Genomic DNA, 17,228 nt, shown 5'->3' with positions numbered 1-17,228 from the left:
TTTTTTAACGTTTATTTATTTTTGACACAGAGAGAGACAGAGCATGAACGGGGGAGGGGCAGAGAGAGAGGGAGACACAGAATCGGAAGCAGGCTCCAGGCTCTGAGCCATCAGCCCAGAGCCCAAAGCAGTGCTCGAACTAACGGACCGCGAGATCCTGACCTGAGCCAAAGTCAGACGCTTAACCGACTAAGCCACCCAGGCACCCCCATGTTTGCTCTTAAATAGCTCTCACTCTAGTAAGAGGGCCAGTACTTCAGCATCAGGAGTCCCCATGGGACATGAATCGATATACTGTCCAGCGACCCCAAAGGGAAAGAAATTATAGTTTCCAAAATGTGAGTAGAATGAAGGACATTTTAGCATTAGAAATCAGCCATGTAGATTATGAAGTATAAATCTACTTCCATTTGTTCTGTGGCAAACTTGTGGTAAACAGAAGCTAAGTGGAATCATGGGTGCCATCTTGTGGGGATTCGGGCCCTCCTATCAAGATGCATCCACTTGAGACCTTGTGTGTGTGTGTGTGTGTGTGTGTGTGTGTGTGTGTGTGTGTATGTGTGTTAGGGGGAGTATCTGATTTGTTTCCCATGATATCAGGCCATCGTGGAGAAGATCCATGAATAGAAAATCATAAACAATAATTATTTTCTTCAAAACCTTAACAAATTGTAGTTATCTTGATAATTTCTTCTTTTATGTGGGAACAGGGTCAAAATCTAATACATTATGTCCTGTTGTGTCTTACTGGATCCTGGAGCCCCCTTCTCACTCATGGCTATTGCAGTGGACAGTATGTAACTTACAGTTAAAGGTCAACTTAAATTCAAACCCCTGTCAAGGTTTCTTCTCCCAGCTACTTCTCCTTTCCGAGGACGGCATCTGGGCACAGTGGAAGCCTCCTCAGCCTCATGGTGCTGGAGTAAGCCCCTGCTTTGCATATCAACTTCTCTGTGGCTCCCCAGCTGCCTTCTGTCCTGGCTATTTTGACCACTGACATGTCTGCGCAGGGGGAGAGGGAGGGTCTGGGAAAGCCAGGTGTCTGAGCTGGTGGCTGGTGGCGTCACTTAGTGAGGTAGAGGATGCATGAGGAGGAACTGGTCTGGGGAGATTGGAAGGTGTTGGAGCTTAGAGTGGCAGACGGGAGGGTAGAGGATCAGTGGACTGAAGGTCAGGGCTAGGGTCTGGCTCTGAGTGGGTGTGGGCCTCCCTGCCCAGCACTTGTCCTAGGGTTTCTCCCCTAACATTCAAGCTTTAATGGTTTTTGGAGGTCACATGAAAGAGGCCAATCTGAACTGGGTCCCGTCCCTGGAAGAGCCATCCAGAGTGGGGGAGGGGCATACAAGTTGCAGTTATGAGTTGGGTTGCTAAAGCAGAGCTCGTGGCCCTAGGTGCTGGGATAACCCCTTTTTCCTGTACTTCTCTAGGTCTCCAGGGCCTGCAGGTCTATAGGCTACACAGGGAAGAAAGGCCCAACTACCGTCTCAGGTGCCTGCAGTGGTTGAATAGACAGCCCCAGTGGCCCCAATGGGGCTGGAACCAGGTGTCCTGCCCTTGCTCCTGGCAGCAGGGACTGTGGGACTTACGATTCCAGCCCATCAGCATAGGTAATACCTCCTTCCTGTCTTTTGGGGCACACCCACTGTCTCCCATAAGCTCACCCACCAACCCTCTGGTCATACCTGACCTGTCCCTTCCAGGGTCCCTCCCCAAGCCTCCCCCCTGCATCCCTGCCCCCACCACAGGCACTGGGCCTGAGTATGTCTGCACTTGTCACAGGCTGGTGGGGCCTCGGCAGCAGGCAGCTGTGCCGTGTTTCTTCCTGGCGTGGAGGCGTGTGCTGCAGCTACGGGCCCTGGGGAGAGCTTCTCCAGGGCTGGACAGTGAGCACTCCTTGGCAGTTTGGTACGTGTGCCCCACAGAGATCTTACCCCCACCTTCTCTGGAGCTCTCTCCTCTTCTCTGTCAGAGACCAGGCCTGGGCACCAAGCCAAGCAGTGGGACCCAGAGAAAGAAGTCTTTTGTCCCCCTTCCCTCCCAGCTCCTTCCCCTCTCTGGCCATTGATTTCCTGATCTTGTAATGTTGGGAAGCTTCCAACATCCCTTCCAGCTGACATCCTAGGGATTTATAATTGAGTGCCTCTTGTCCCATCTTCACTTGGCCCCATTGCCCCAGACAAGAATGGGGGCATCTTTCTAGGGAAGGGGAGGGGATCAAGTCTGGCCCTGTCCCTCTGGACCCAGATTAGCTGGCAGTCTTGGGGAAGACATGGAGTCATCTCCTGCAGAGACCCTCCAAAGGAGCTAGAAAGCACAGGGTTGGAGGACCAGAGTATTGTGCATCCTCCCCCTTCCACCCCCCTGCTCCTGACAACACAGCAGCCTCCATGACCCCCAGACCATCAGCCACATGATCCCACTCTTGAGCTTCCTGAGCCCGGGGACTCAGAAAGAAAGCTCGTTAGCACAGTTCCAGCAAGCCTGCAAGGGAGACGGTAACTGGGCAATGACCTGAGGCTACTGAGTGGGGCAGGATCTGACCTGAGGTGTGCCTGATTCCCAAACCATGCCCTTGCTGCCCATGTCATCCTGCCCTACCAAACCTTCCAGCTGGGCTCTGCAGGTCCCTGTCCGTCAGCAATATGCTGCTCTTCTCCCCAGACCAAGAACTGGAGCCATGGGACTGGTGCTGCCGTGGGAACGACAAGCCCTCCTTCTGCGCCCTGTACCAGCAGAGGCGGCCCCGCATCAGCTGTGCTGGGTACCGTCCCCCAAGGCCTGGTGAGGCTGCTGGGGCCTGCCTTGGGGCAGAGCTGAGGCAGAGGATCTGGGGAGGCATAACTTCTTGGGGCCTGGACCAGGGCAGTGCTAGCTTCCCAGGGATGGGTTGTGGCCACAAGGGAAGATGCAGATGGTTCAAGTGTGTGGCCAATGGCAAACAGAGGAGCTTTGTACCTGGCATTGGGGAAGGGGTGAGAGGGTAGAGGGCGGAGGTAATGGGTCTATGTGAATTTGGGTAGGGGCACAAAAGTGCAAGAGGGCTTCCGGGAATGGTTCTACACTCAGTGAACCCCTCCCAGGCTTGAGTCTGCCTGGAGGCGGTGGGGATCTCAGACCTTTCCCTGGTCTGCCATGTCAGTGTGGTCTCTCCTTTTTTTCAGCCTGGATGTTTGGGGATCCCCACATCACCACCTTGGATGGTGCCAATTACACCTTCAACGGACTGGGGGACTTCCTGCTGGTCCGGGCCTGGGACAGAAACTCCTCCTTCCTGCTGCAGGGCCGCACTGCCCAGACCAGCTCAGCCCAGGCCACCAACTTCATTGCCTTTGCAGCTAAATACAACACCAGCAGCCTGAACCCCATCACAGTGAGTGAGGCAGAGGTGCCGAGGAGAAGGAAGAAGGGAACAGGGCAGCAGGGAGGGAGGATGCATCCTGCCAGGGTAGTGGTTAGAGACTCAACCCCAGAGACAGTGGGATTCGGGTCCTGGCTCCACCAGCCATGTGATTCTGAAGAAACAACTGAACTTCCAGTGCCTTGGTTTTATTGTAGTAAAATGAGGATAATACTACCTACCCTGCAGGGCTGTTGTGTGATTTAAATGAGATAATCTGGCCTCAGAGGCTGGCCTGGGCTAAGCACTCCCAAGATGTTAGCTACATAACCTCATCATCACACGCACCTACATGTTCCTCTGGGGCTCAGGTACAGATTCTCTGAAGCCTCCTTTCTCAGCCTCTTGGCCCACCTCAGGCTTAGGCCTCCTCCAATTTCCTTCCAGGTTCGATGGCTCCTCAAGCCGAATGACACAATCCATGTGCAGGTCAATAACCAGACTGTGACATTTGAGACTAACCGTGAAGACCCAGAAGGTAGGCTGGGGACAGCTGTCAGCCACCTGGTCCTGCTTCCCCGGATCAGGCTTTAGCAGGGCACCCAGGGCCTGGATGCCATGTAGAGACAGCAGCACTGGGGCAGTGGAGATGGGTTGGCACCCCTGCTTCACCCCCTGTTCTTTCAGCAGCTGTGCCTGAACAGCTTCTTCACCGCTTTCTCTTCTCACTTCTGTCCCTCCTCTGCAGTGATGGCTTGTCTGTAGTAGTCCCTGTCTCCAGTCTCCAGGAAGAAGGGGGTGTCCTGTGAGTGTGGCTTTCAGCCCCTGGAAAAGGCACTCCCAGGACACCCCAGAGCTGCTCTCAGAGTGTCCCCCTCAACATCTTGACCCTTCACTACTGCCAAGTCTTGGGTCTGCAGGGTTTGAAAGCCGGTTTCTTTCTCATCTGTCTCTCAACATCCCAGGCCAGGAGACATTCAACACCACCGGCGTTGTAATGACCCGCAATGGCTCCCTCGTGTCAGCCAGCTTCGATGGGACCGTGACCATCTCCGTGACCGCCCTTTCCAACATCCTCCATGCCTCCTGCAGCCTCCCAGAGGAGTATCGAAACAGCACAGAGGGCCTCTTGGGTGAGAAGCAGACAAGACTCTGCCTTTGAGGCAGCAGCAGCAGCAGTAGCATCAAGAGCACGGGCCCCAGCCCACAGGCAGCTCCCCGTCCAGCTGGCCTGTGGACACCCCAGGCTGAGCTTCCCTTTCTCAGCCTCCTTGGAACAGAACCCTGAGGGCACAGAGAGGTGGGGAGGAGCAAGGGACCTCTTCAGCTTCCTTTGAGGCTCATTTCCTGTTCTCCCAAAGCTCTCGTTCTAGGGCAGCCAAGGGGGCTTTGAGGATGCCCTTTCTCTCCCTCCAGCCCCTACTTCCTCTCCCTTCTTCCTCCATTTTCTCCTCCTCTATCCCTGAGACTGAGGGGTGAGCTATGAGGTCTGGTCCTCTCCCCTCCTCTGGAAAGACTGAACCGAGAACAGACACAACTGGAAGGGGCTTCCCAGGCCCCTACTCCCCCTCACACCTTGAATGTGACCTGTTGGATGCTCCTCAGGGAAGGGGAGAGCCACAGTTCCAGGGTGGCCAATCTCCTACTCTGTCCCTCAGGAGTCTGGAACGACAATCCAGATGATGACTTCAGGATGCCCAATGGCTCCACCATTCTCAACAAAAGCGATGAGTGGCAACTTTATCAATTTGGAATGACCTGTGAGTCTGGGCCTGAGTCCTAGGGGTAGATGTGGCTGGGGTGGGATGAAGGAAGCATTGTTTCCCTTGGGCCTGTGGGAGCCAGACCTCCATCCTTTGTGAGGGAGGGGTGGAAAGGCCAGGAGGAAATGTTGAGGATTCTGGGGCCACCCCGGATTTGTCCCCTCCACCCACATCCCCCCCCTGCATTTCTCTACCTGGAAGAGAAGGCGAGGGAAGTGGTGGCCCTTACTCACTAGAGCAGGGATTTCCAGCCTCAAAAGCTGAAGTCACTTTGTCCCTTCACACCCCCTCCCTCACCCCAAGGCATATAAAGTGAGGGTAAGGGGTGGACACAGCAGAAGTATAGCTGGAATCCCATCCCTGGTACCACTACCATTGTACTTCATATGTTCTAGGGAAAATCAATGATACGAGACTCCTTGGCAAGAGAGACAGCCCTCTGCCTTCCAACTTCACCCCTGTCTTCCTTTTCCAACTGAAGAACAACACCTCGGGTGAAAATCTGGTCTCTGAGTGTAATGGAGATGAGCAGTGCATTTATGACAGCCTGGCCACAGGAAACACAAGCACCGGCCTGAACACTAAGATGCTCTTTAGCAGATACCAGCTGATGAACGCCACCCTCAGTAAGTGGCATGAGGCCCAGGTGGCATTTGCAGACTTGGGTGGCAGATGAGGAGCACCCCCCTTTCATGAAATTCCTTTAGGCTACGCGTTTTTCAAATGTAACAGATTCTTTTGTTCATGTTATTCCTCTGCTCAGCCTCCCGTGACTCCCCAGCTCACTCCGTGATGGCCTTCACAGCCCTTTCCTACTTGACCCTCGGGCCTCTCAAACTCTTCCTCTGTTCCTCCCCACCCTGCACTCTCCATTCCAGACACACTGGCTTCTCTGTTTTCTTCAAACACACCAGGCTCACCGCCAGCTCCAGACTCCACACCTACTGTTCTCTGCCTGGACTCCCTGCCCTTCCTCCGGACAGCCTCTCACCTCCTTCAAGGCTCTGTGCAAATAGAGTCGCCTTCTCAGCAGTGCCTTTCTTGGCTAGCCTGTCTAAAATTTCACATTTACCCTTACTTCCCATTCACCTTTCCTGCTTTTTCTTTTTTTTCACCCTAGCATTTATAACTATCTAGCATATTTTCTAATTTGCATAGATATCTTTTTGATTATTTGTTTATTGCTGTGTCCTCGCTACATGGAATAGTGTCAGTCATAGGTTAGGCACTCAATAAATATGTGTTAAATGACTGAATGAGTGAATGAATGAGTGAATGAACAATAAAATGGAAACAGCAGGGTTCCAAAAGACAGGTATCAGTGAAAAGGTTTTTTTTTAAGTTTATTTACTTTAAGAGAGACAGAGAGAGAGTAGGACAGAGGCAGAGAGAGAGGGAGAGAGAGAAACCCAAGCAGGCTCTACACTGTCAGTGTAGAGCCGAACGTGGGGCTCAAACTCATGAACTTCGAGATCATAACCTGAGCAGAAATCGAGTTGGATGCTTAACTGACTGAGCCACCCCGGCACTCCATCCAGTGAGAAAGCATTTTCCTCTATTTCCTGACAAATGCAATGCCCATCAAGAGATTACCCTCTTGGTTTTCAGCCCTCTTCCAAAGGTAAAACTCTGTGATGATCTGAACAACCCTGTTCTCTGATTCATTGTGTACCATGCCCAGCATAGCATTCTGATCAGGAAAGAACTTGACCTGAATCCTGTGTGGAGAGAAGATAAAGAGAAAATAAGGATTTGGCCAGGTAGGCAGTACAACCCAACCTGCTCTAGATAGACCTGAAAGCAGGTGCACAGAATCATTCCTGCTTCCAAAGGTGGGTCACAGCCCTGGGAATGCTTCACACAAGCCAGAGGACTTGCCCATGAGGCAAGAAAGTGTCCTGCCCCAAACCCTGAATTCCCTCTTTGTGTTTCAGGTAAGTACCCACCTTCTATCAAGGGTGAGCATGTGGTGGAAGCCTATCTGGGGCAGACCAAGCTGACTCAGTACACCAGCGGTTCTGAGAATGTCATATTCACCCTAAGAAACAGCAACACTGACTTCAAGCTCTTTGGTAAGAACGGTTGGCTGCAGGTGTAAGGGATGAGAGCAGAGTCAAGCTTTAGGTAATTTTGCATTATTATACCCTGTGCAACTTCATTCCACTTTTCCATCAGAATATCCAGGACTAGCATTTCTTGGAGTGATCCCTAAGATTCAGATAGTGTCCCCAGTGAAGAGCAGTGATGGGCTTTTGGCAATCTGGCCAGCTAGCTGCACTAACTCGGGGTACATCCAAGTGACTCAAAAGTCATGTCACCTCAAATCCAAGAACATGCAATCATCTTTAACCATCTTTATAAAATCACCAAATTATTAGAAAAAAAGTATCACCATTAAAAAATACTAATTTAAAACATTTCAAATCTATTAAAAGAATGATATAATGTGGAACATGATTTAAAGATACAAATATCTTCTTTTGGTATGTTTCTCACTTATTTTTATGTTTGTCAACCACGTTTACCTAACTTTGTCTCTGCTTGTGGCTTTTCTCTGCTGGGAGCAAGCAAAGCCGCATCTCTGTCAGTAATGGTGTGGAGATGCCCAGTCCTGCAACCATGATCTGGGTCAAAAAGTCAAAGCCCACAGGATGCAATTGCCTTCTGTTGCCAGTACCAGTGATGCTAGTGACTGTTCTTTGCTAAACCAAATCTATTAGGGACCTTATTTTGAGATCAGAGCACCTCTCTGCCTCATTTTCTTTCTCTGTGCATAAGAAGGGACTTCTTTGTCTACACCCTTTGGCTCCATGTGGCATTCTGTCAGGTGCTAGCCAATGGCATCAGGAGATTTTCTCCTCCACTGGGCTCCTCTCCTGAGGAGTGAAAACCTGCAAGTTACTCTCATCTGCTCCCTACTATCAATAACTCTCAACCTACTACTTTATGAAGACTTTCTTATTTTCTTGGAAAACATAAGACAGGTTTTGATCAGAAGAGTCCTTGTTGACAATATTTCACTGTTGTCTGATGTCTGAAAGTTAAAGGTCCAAGAAGTGAGGGAGTGGGCAAGAAATCAGGGCAAGGGATGTGAAGGGGCAGCCAGTTTAGTCTGCAGTATAGCCTGGGGAAGTGTCATCCTGGTCTTATTCTCTTCCCTCCTAGATGTCCCATCCTCCTGCAGGCCCAGGCAGGGGTTGCCCTTTGGGGTCTCTTCAGGGATCAGCTGCCTTCCCTTCTGTGGAGTTCCACCCAACAGTCAGTTAGCGGGGCTCATGCTACCTCCAGCTTGGGGTGTGACCAGGATCACCGTAAGAAACCAGCCTTGTTCAAAGAAATGCCTGATGACATTTGAGGGGTGATCTGAGAGAGGTGGGGGAAGGCTAGCATCAGCACTCAGGGTATTAGATTCCAGGATGTGTCAGTTGGCACAGCAGTCAAGGCCCCCAGCTCTCATGGTCTTGTTTTTCCTGGGGCAGAGAATGGGACATTGCTATGGACACCAAAGTTGTTGGAACCATTCACTCTGGAGATTCTAGCAAGAAATGCCAAAGTCAACTTGTCATCTGTACTCCAGCCAAAGACAGTGGTCTGTGCCTGCAGGGAAGAGAGCCAGTGTTTATACAACCAGACCAGCTGGGTGGGCAATTCCTCCCTGGAGGTGAGTATTGGGAGGAGGATGGGAGGGAGGTTTCCTTATTGAAGGGAAAGGCGGTGGGAACTGAAGGGATGTCATACTTCAGTCCCTGTGTGGTAATGTGTGTGTGTTGGGAGCTGTGGTAGGTGAGTAGAGCCAACACCAATCTCAAGCCAGGGGAAAGAATGCTCCAGGGAGGCCCAGCGGGCTTGGCAAGGATGTACAGGACCACGACCTAGTCACAAAGGTGCTCAGTAGATGCTGGTAGAGTTAAGACAAGGACTCAAGGTCCACAGGTTCTCAGACCAGAGAGGTCAGTACAGAAACACACAAAAGCCTTTAATGGTTCAGCCTCCTGGCTCCCTGGTGATCAGCAACCCATTACAGGTGGCCGGCTGCAAGTGTGATGGGAACAGCTTTGGCCCCTACTGCAAACGCTCCAGGGACCCCTGTGAGGAGCCATGCTTCCCGAATGTAAAGTGCATTCCTGGGGAGGGCTGCGAGGCCTGCCCCCAAAACCTGACTGGGGATGGGCGTCATTGTGCAGGTGAGCCGGGAGCAGGGCCCTGGCAGGAGGAGGGCCTGGGCACAGTTGACACCTTGAGGGCCTAGGGCAAACCATTTCTCCCCCCTTTCCAGCAAGTCTTTAGAATGCTCACTATAAGTGGGTACAGTAAGGAAGTGAAGACATTGGTGAGGTGTGAAGCTGCAGGAGAAGAGACTGTGCAGGCAGGGGGAAGGATGGCCAGGGCAGAGCAGACCTGAGGCCCTGATGGGGGAAACCCAGGGCAAAAGACTGAAGAAGGCCTGGGGAAGGGAGGAGATGTCCAGCAGCAGCCCGCAAGCCAAGGCTCCAGTGAAGTCATGATGAGGGAGATCACAGTGAGGCCTTCACTAAGTCCCTACAGCACCCAAATGAAATGTAGAGGCCACTGTGTCTTCTGAGGAATGGCCAGAGCAGGCAGAGCCACAGCTTTATAAGGCAGACAAAGGGATGGAAGTAAGGAAACCAGGCTGGCGTGCTCTTCTCTTGCCAGCCTTCTGGGTCCTTTCCTGATGCAGGGGGTCTGACAAACATGCCATTCCCTCAGCAGAAGTGGGAGAACACCTACCTGGCAAAGGAAAAAGGGTCACCCAGCAGAGAAATATCTGGAAAAGGGAGAAGGATAGTTTGAGGCTCAGAGTGACTCATAAGCAAACTGCAGACTGAATGGGCTTTGGGGGAAAGAAAGCAAGGCTGTCCTAGGAGCAGCTTTCTGTGGGCCGGGGCTCCCCACGGCTGCCCAGCCTGATGCTGCTGTCCTCCCTCCTTCTTCTGCAGCTCTGGAGAACTCTCCCCTCTGTCAGAACGTGTCCTGCCCTGTGAATCACTGCTACAACCAGGGCCACTGCTACATCTCCCAGACGCCAGACTGCCATCCCACCTGCACCTGTCCCCCAGCCTTCACTGACACCCGCTGCTTTGTGGCTGGGAACAATTTCACTCCAACCATCCATCAAGGTACCAACAGCTGCCCTCTACCTTCACATTTCTCTCACCTTGGGGGAAGATGGGGAACTCGGGGGACCAGAGCTTCATTCCTCAAACTCAACAGGGCAGAACTCCAATCTCTCTCAGGTGGTGGTAGGTTGGTGGCTATGGGAGCTGCGGGGGGAGCGGGGGCAAGGGGTAGCTGCCACAGCATGAACCCCAGGCCTGAGCAGTCTGCTGAGGAAAGACTGGAGGTGACTTCATGGCCCAGAGAGATGAGAGTCAGGAAGCCCTGACCATAGTGGAATGGGCACTAGGGTGAGGCTCAGCAGAATCAGTCCCTTCTGACCCCTCTGGTGACCTTCTGTCACTGTCGAATGGGGCAGTCTCCCTGAGCTGGCCCAAAAAACTTCTTGGGTAAGTCTGTGTAAACTGTGAGGTGATTGTGAATCTGCTTCTCCCTTCTCCAGATCTTCCCGTAAGAATCATCCAGCTCTCACTCAGGGAAGGAGAAAATGCCACCATGACAGATGTCAATGCCTCGGTCAGTGCTGCAGGCCAGCTCTGGGTGGGGAGGTGGGTCTTGGCAGGTTTAGGGTAGGGTCTTGGCCATCACTTATGTGTTCTACATCTCATCATCCATCTAGATTCAGTTGCCAGAAGAGGCTGGAGCCTCCTGCCCCAGGGAAAGCAGCGAATGAGGAAGGCAGGAATCCCCCAGACAGAGACCTCCAAGGGGACTGGAATAACCAGACCACAATGAACATTGTCTAGGGTGGTCAAGTCATCCCAGCCCCTCCTTCTGAGTATCCCTAAAGACCTGCACTTGGTCTGGCGTTTCACCTCCAGGAAGCCTTCCCTGACTTCCCAGAGGGAACTGGCAGCTCCCTCTTCTTCGTTCCTATGCCCTTGTCCATTCCTCAACCACAGACAGAGTATCACAGTAGTTGAATTACTGAGGCTCTATAATCCTACATACCCAGGTTAAAATCCTGGCTCTACCATTCCCTCAAGCAGGTGTAACAATTAGACAAATTATATGATGTCTCATCTGTAACACAGAAATAACAATAGTACCTATGTCAATGGGTTGTGTCAAGTTTTAAATGATAATGTATGTAAAGCACTTACTGCAGTGCCTAAAACACAAGTGTTCAAGAAATTATAATAATTATTATTATGATTGCTACTACTACAGCATTCCACACTCTGAATGGTAAAATCTGTTCATGCTTATTCACTTCACCAGACTATGGGTCTCTGAGTATAGACTGTTCCTGAGTCAGCTTGAAGTCCCCAGCACCTGACCATCCCCTAGGTCTGGCTAAACATAATCAATGTTCAATATACACGTGGGGAGAGAATGATTGGGTGAGTCATGGAAGAGAGGCAAGGCATGAGTCATTCATTCCAGATTCTCCCCTTGTTGTTGGAGGCAGGGAGGTATGCCTTCACTCACCAACAAACTTTTAATATTTACTTGTTTATTTTTGAGAGAGAGCAAGCACGAGTGGGTGTGCAAGAGAGCAGAGGTGGGGCAGAGATGGAGAGAGAGAATCCCAAGCAGGCTCCGCACTGTCAGTGCAGGGCCCAAGGTGGGGCTTGAACTCATGAACCATAAGATCATGACCTGATCTGAGATCAAGAGTCAGGTGCTTAACTGATTGAGCCACGCAGGTGCCCTTCACAAACAAAATTTTATTAAGCAGGGACCCATGCCAGTTACCAGGCTAGGCTGGGGTTTAGGGATGTAGAAATGGATGAGAAACATTCTGTAGGTCCTGGCACTCATGTGCAAAGAAAGAGCCAGACATGGATAAACAAATGCATTCAAGTGGGAAGGGTCTCCTCTTTGGACAGGGCCTCATTCCCACTCCCCCACCCACTCCCTAGGTGGCCTACAGACTGGGGAAGCTGGATGTGCGGGCTTTTCTCCAGAACAGCAAAGTGGTACCAATGTAAGTGGGACTGTCCCCGCCTGCTCCCCAGGTCCTCCCTTCCCCTTCCACCCTTAGTGCCTCACTGTACCCCTCCCACACAGCAATTCTGGGGCAACACAGGCCTCAGGAAGAAACCTTCAACGCTGGAGTGTCATCTCGGAGTTCCAGTACCTCCCTCGGGGTCCTGTTATCGACTTCCTAAACACCAAGCTGCTGGATGCAGTGGTAGAGGCATTCTTACCCCAGGCCTCATGGAGGAGATGGAACAGAAGTGAGGGGCCCAGGACCAATGTGAACTTCCATTCCATCTCCAGGGAAGATGTGTACAGTGTGAAGGCTCGTGAGTCACTTTCCTGGGGATAGTCACAGGGATAGCTGAGGGAGGAGGTAAATGGAGGGGACCTATCACAGATCTTCAGCCCACACAAACCCATGGTGGAAAAGTTTTCTACGGAGAGCCACAGATAAGCAAGAAGCAAGTAACTTAGTTTTTTGTTTGTGATTTAAAAAAAAATGTTTTTTAACGTTTATTTATTTTTGAGGGACAGAGAGACAGAGCACAAGTAGGGGAGGGGCAGAGAGCGAGGGAGACACAGAATCCAAAGCAGGCTCCAGGCTCTGAGGTGTCAGCACAGAGCCCAATGCGGGGCTTGGACCCAAGAACTGTGAGATCATGACCTGAGCTGAAGTCGGACACCTAACTGAGCCACCCAGGTGCCCTTTTGAGGGAAATTATAAACATTTTACCTACCAGCTTTCTAGATACAAGAGCAGAGCACAAAATACTGCTTGATGAATCCGCAGGGATACAGTTTCATGGAGCATTTACTCTAATTGCCAATTTCCGACCATGACCACTAACGGTTTTCTTTTTTTAATAAAATTGTTAATGATTTTGTTAAAATAACATTGCACTTTATAAACATAAGCAGGAACATCCCTTTTACCTTTGCCCTCCAGCTAAAGGATATTAAGCTGAAGCCTGGAGACCTGGCTCGGGGGCAGAAATATCCCCTCCTTGAGAGGTGTAACCCTAGGCAAAAGCCATCCCCAATCCAAGCCTTAACACCCCAACCTGGAAAATGAGACGGGATTTCTGAGGTCCCTTTCAGCTGTGATAGCCCCTTGTTATCCTGGAACAAGAATGAGATGAGTTGGTAAGCTTACCAAGGAAGGAAAGGATTGGCCTACGCTACTTTGGGAGTGTAGCAGAGAACAGGGCAGTAACCACACCGAACCCAACAGAAGCCAGTGTGTTACTGGAGGGTGGGACCAAGCAAGAGCTTCTTCTGGGGTCCAGTCTGGGTCTCCTCCCTCCTGGGAGCGACAGTGTGAAATCCTCTGAACTACTTTGTGTATGTGCGGTAGGGGGTTAGGGGTAGGTGGTAAGAGAACAATTGTCCTAGACCTGACTATAACTTTTATTAAAGAAACCAACCCCCCCCAATTTTATTATACAAGTACAATATGTTTATCGTAGAAACTTTAGGAAACACAAATTAACAAAAAGAGAAAAAAAATCACCTGTAACTCCAATCCCCAAAGACAAGTCCATTTCGCACACATCCTTCTGAATTTTCTTTTACACACAGGGATCTTCACAAATATAAATATTGTTTATAATAAAGGATAAAGTCGTGCCTAATGTTTTGATAACCTCATTACTTAAACAACTGTGAACATATTACTTTGTGTATTATGTATGTATTCCCATTTGATATTTTATCACACATTTTAGCATAGTGTACTATATTTTATTTAAACAGAATGTTATACCAATAGTGACCATTTACTGAGTGCTTACTATGTTAGGCAACGTACTGAATATTCTGTATATATTATCTCCTTTAACTTTCACAACGTGGTAGGTACTATTATTATCGTTTCCTTATAAAAGATAAGGAAATCGAGGCTGAAAGAGTTAAGAAATTTCCCCCAAATCACACAACTAGTTAGTAGTAGAGTTTGAATTTTAACGTAGGTCTGGTTTCCTTCAAAGCATCTGCCCTTAACCAATGCACTTTCCCTGTCATGGTGGTTACCGGTTGCACAATATCCATTAACAAAATTCCTCTTATTAAACACTGTTGCTGTTATAAACCATGCTGCTCTAGACTTCCATGAACATAGGTATTTGTGCACTTTTCCAAATATTTCTCAGGAAAAATGCCCAAAAACGGCATTCTTGATCGAAACGGTATAGATTTGGTGTTACTGATTGCTTTCATGTTCATCTGCGTCCTACCTGACAGTGAACGTGAGCATGCTGAAGACTTACTTCAAATGCAATGGCTACAAGGGTTACCACCTGGTCTACAGCCCCCACAGTGGCCTGACCTGTGTGTCCCCGTGCAGTGAGGGCTACTGTGAGCACGGAGGCCAGTGCCAGCACCTGCCCCAAGGGCCCCGTTGCAGGTGAGTCGGAGAGAGGGCAGGAAGGGCAGTGCTGGGGAATCCGAGCTGGGCAAAGATGCTGCAAGGGGCCCAGAAACCCCATGGCATTTTGTGGTGTCTGAAAGTTAGGATGTATCTTCTGTAACTGAGCAAACAGGGATCAGAGAAAAAGCGACCAGGGAAAAGATGTGTGAGTGCCTACCCTGTGTGGAGAATAAAGATGTTATATCACCTCTAAAATTCAAACTAGCTACTGGGTAGGTATTATGAACATTTTTTTTAGTTTATTTCTTTATTTTGAGAGAGAGAGAGAGAGAGAGAGAGAGAGAGAGAGAGAGAGAGAGAAAGTGAGCATGAGCAGAGGAGGGGTAGAGAGAGGGAGAAACAGAATCCCAAGCAGACCCCATGCTGTCAGCGTGGAAATCATGACCAGAGCCGAGATCAAAAGTCAGTTGGATGTTCAACTGACTGGGCCACCGAGGCGCCCTGGTATTATGAGCACTTTTTTTTAATAATTAAAAAAAATTTTTTTTAATGTTTATTTTTGAGAGACAGAGAGAGTCAGTGGGGAAGGGGCAGAGAGCAAGAGAGACACAGAATCCAAAGCAGGTTCCAGGCTCTGAGCTGTCAGCACAGAGCCCGATGTGGGGCTCGAACCCACAAGCAGTGAGATCATGACCTGAGCCAACGTCAGATGCTTAACTGAGCCACCCAGGTGCCTTGGTATTATGAGCATTTTAAGGAAGAGATAGGTAAAGAAACTGCCCAGGGTACCCAGTAAGTTAAGCAGCAGGATGTGGGTTCCAAAGGCAACCTCTTCCACCTGATTTTGCTTCTGGGGTAGACATTCTGCTGTCTCTTTGTGGAGAGGCACCCACTGCCTTGTGTCTAGGTCCATCCCTGCCCCTCCTTAAGAGTACCAGTCAGGGGAGGCCCTCTGCAACTGGTGTCCTAAGTCCCCTCAGTTCATCAGCAGTCTAAGGGTCTCCCGTGAGGGGAGTGCACTAAGCCTACAGGCCTGCTAGGGAAGAGAAGGGCAGTGCCACCCAGGGCCCTCATGTCATATCAGTGCATCTACCCTCGTGCCCATTGCAATCCCAGATCCACCCATCCCTCTCCCCTCCCGGGTCCAAGGAGGGCTGGGAGAAGCCAGGGCTGTGCCTGCACATGCTCACCTGCAGCCAGGTGGAGCTGACTCCAGGTGAATTCACCCCCTCCAGCCTCCGCTAGCCAGTGGGCATAGCTTCAGCTCCACCTCTTTCCCCAGAGGGGATCCCAGCCTGTTGTGGAAAACCTCCTGGGGCCTCCCCGCTGCTGACCATGTTTTCTCTCTCTGTCCCCAGCTGTGTGCCCTTCTCCATCTACACGCCCTGGGGAGAACGCTGTGAGCACCTGAGCATGAAGCTTGGCGCCTTCTTCGGGATCCTCTTTGGAGCGCTGGGAGCCCTCTTGTTGCTGGGGGTGGTGGTGTTTGTGGTCCTGCGCTTCTGGTGCTACCCCAGGAACCAGTACTCCTACCCTCTGGACACAGAAAGTTGAGGCCTCACCCAAAGGGGTAGCTGTGGCCTAAGATACTTCAGGACCCACCCCCAGCCTCACCCACGTATTGACCAGTACCTTGGCTTTGAGGAGACTGGGAAAAGGAAGGTGCCTGAAGGTGATTCAGGATTCTTCAAGGGAATGAGTAATAATAAAAACAATAGCACACCTTTTCAGTAGACACAGAGGCAGACAGAAGGGGCCATAAAGACCACCTACTTAAAGGATGGATTCTTACACATACATACCTGCAAGAAGGACACTGACCTACATACACACACATCAGAGTTAATAATGTCTCAGTTAAAATCCAAAATGCATTTGTATACAAAACTCCAATTTACTTCTAATTAAAGTCTATTTAAGTAAAATCCTTCTGACTTTTTTGTTTCCCAAGCCATGGATTCCACTTGTGGTTTTTCTCAGGGGACTGAAGGGTGAGGCATTGGGAGTGGAGGAGAAGAGGTGGGTTGGACCCAGTCCTGCTTCAGCCCTCAGCTACTCTCTGTTGGGAAGCTTGTTGCTCCACCCAGGTGAATCCTTGCCTTAGCCCCCACATCACTTTCTTCCCCTGAGGAGAAGAACACAAGCCAAAGCCTGGTTTTCGGAGGAGGATGGTTGAGATACCCCATATGGAGTAGCCCGGACTCACCTAGGAACCCTCCCTGCCTTGCTAGTCTCTGTCCATCAGTTCCGAGAGGATAAATATACTCAGTGCCTTTACCTGTCTGGTTCCTGTCCCCCACTGCCTGTGTTCCCTGCAGGAGGGATTAAACTGTTCCAGCTCCCTTTCTAAGGACCAACTTGAGAAGCAGGCCACCAACCCCCTCCTTAGACCTGAAGCACCCAGTCCCTCATATACGATCTCTGTCCTTTCCTGAGCCCCAGTGAGTCTTCTGAGCCTCTCCACCCCACAGTCCCTTGGCCCCACTCTGCTTGCTCCCAGCAACCTGACCAGTTTTGACCTCACACTTCTCTCCTAGCAGGCAGAATTTCACACCTATCTGGTGTAACACATCCAACAATAAATGGGTCCACAATTCCCGTGTCTCAAATACCTCAATTCCATCTCTATTGCAGAAACTGGACCACTTGGTCCTAAATCCCAAATCTCTGAGGGGAGAATCTGATTAGTCCAGTTTATGTC

At 50.4% G+C, this 17,228-nt stretch overlaps 1 protein-coding gene across 2 annotated transcripts in view; it reads left to right on the top strand.

The window, feature by feature from the left end:
* MUC4 (mucin 4, cell surface associated) overlaps positions 1-16,452 on the top strand; it is a 48,602-nt gene extending 32,150 nt beyond the window's left edge. For both annotated transcript variants that reach the window (XM_023260256.2, XM_045037064.1), the window contains exons 8-24: positions 1,428-1,607; positions 1,780-1,905; positions 2,662-2,781; positions 3,162-3,370; positions 3,785-3,875; positions 4,303-4,470; positions 4,996-5,097; positions 5,496-5,726; positions 7,035-7,172; positions 8,580-8,761; positions 9,125-9,284; positions 10,059-10,238; positions 10,679-10,752; positions 12,102-12,166; positions 12,250-12,488; positions 14,401-14,563; positions 15,886-16,452. In XM_023260256.2, the coding sequence (XP_023116024.2) occupies positions 1,428-1,607; positions 1,780-1,905; positions 2,662-2,781; positions 3,162-3,370; positions 3,785-3,875; positions 4,303-4,470; positions 4,996-5,097; positions 5,496-5,726; positions 7,035-7,172; positions 8,580-8,761; positions 9,125-9,284; positions 10,059-10,238; positions 10,679-10,752; positions 12,102-12,166; positions 12,250-12,488; positions 14,401-14,563; positions 15,886-16,081 (2,624 nt within the window). In that variant the 3' untranslated portion in view covers positions 16,082-16,452. The remainder of the gene's footprint in view (positions 1-1,427; positions 1,608-1,779; positions 1,906-2,661; positions 2,782-3,161; positions 3,371-3,784; positions 3,876-4,302; positions 4,471-4,995; positions 5,098-5,495; positions 5,727-7,034; positions 7,173-8,579; positions 8,762-9,124; positions 9,285-10,058; positions 10,239-10,678; positions 10,753-12,101; positions 12,167-12,249; positions 12,489-14,400; positions 14,564-15,885) is intronic.
* Positions 16,453-17,228: the final 776 nt, after the last annotated feature.

This window comes from Felis catus, chromosome C2 (assembly GCF_018350175.1).
Source record: "Felis catus isolate Fca126 chromosome C2, F.catus_Fca126_mat1.0, whole genome shotgun sequence".
In the NCBI taxonomy this organism is placed as follows: domain Eukaryota; kingdom Metazoa; phylum Chordata; class Mammalia; order Carnivora; family Felidae; genus Felis; species Felis catus.
Note: the sequence above shows the minus strand (reverse complement) of the source record. Positions and strands in the feature narration are given on the sequence as shown.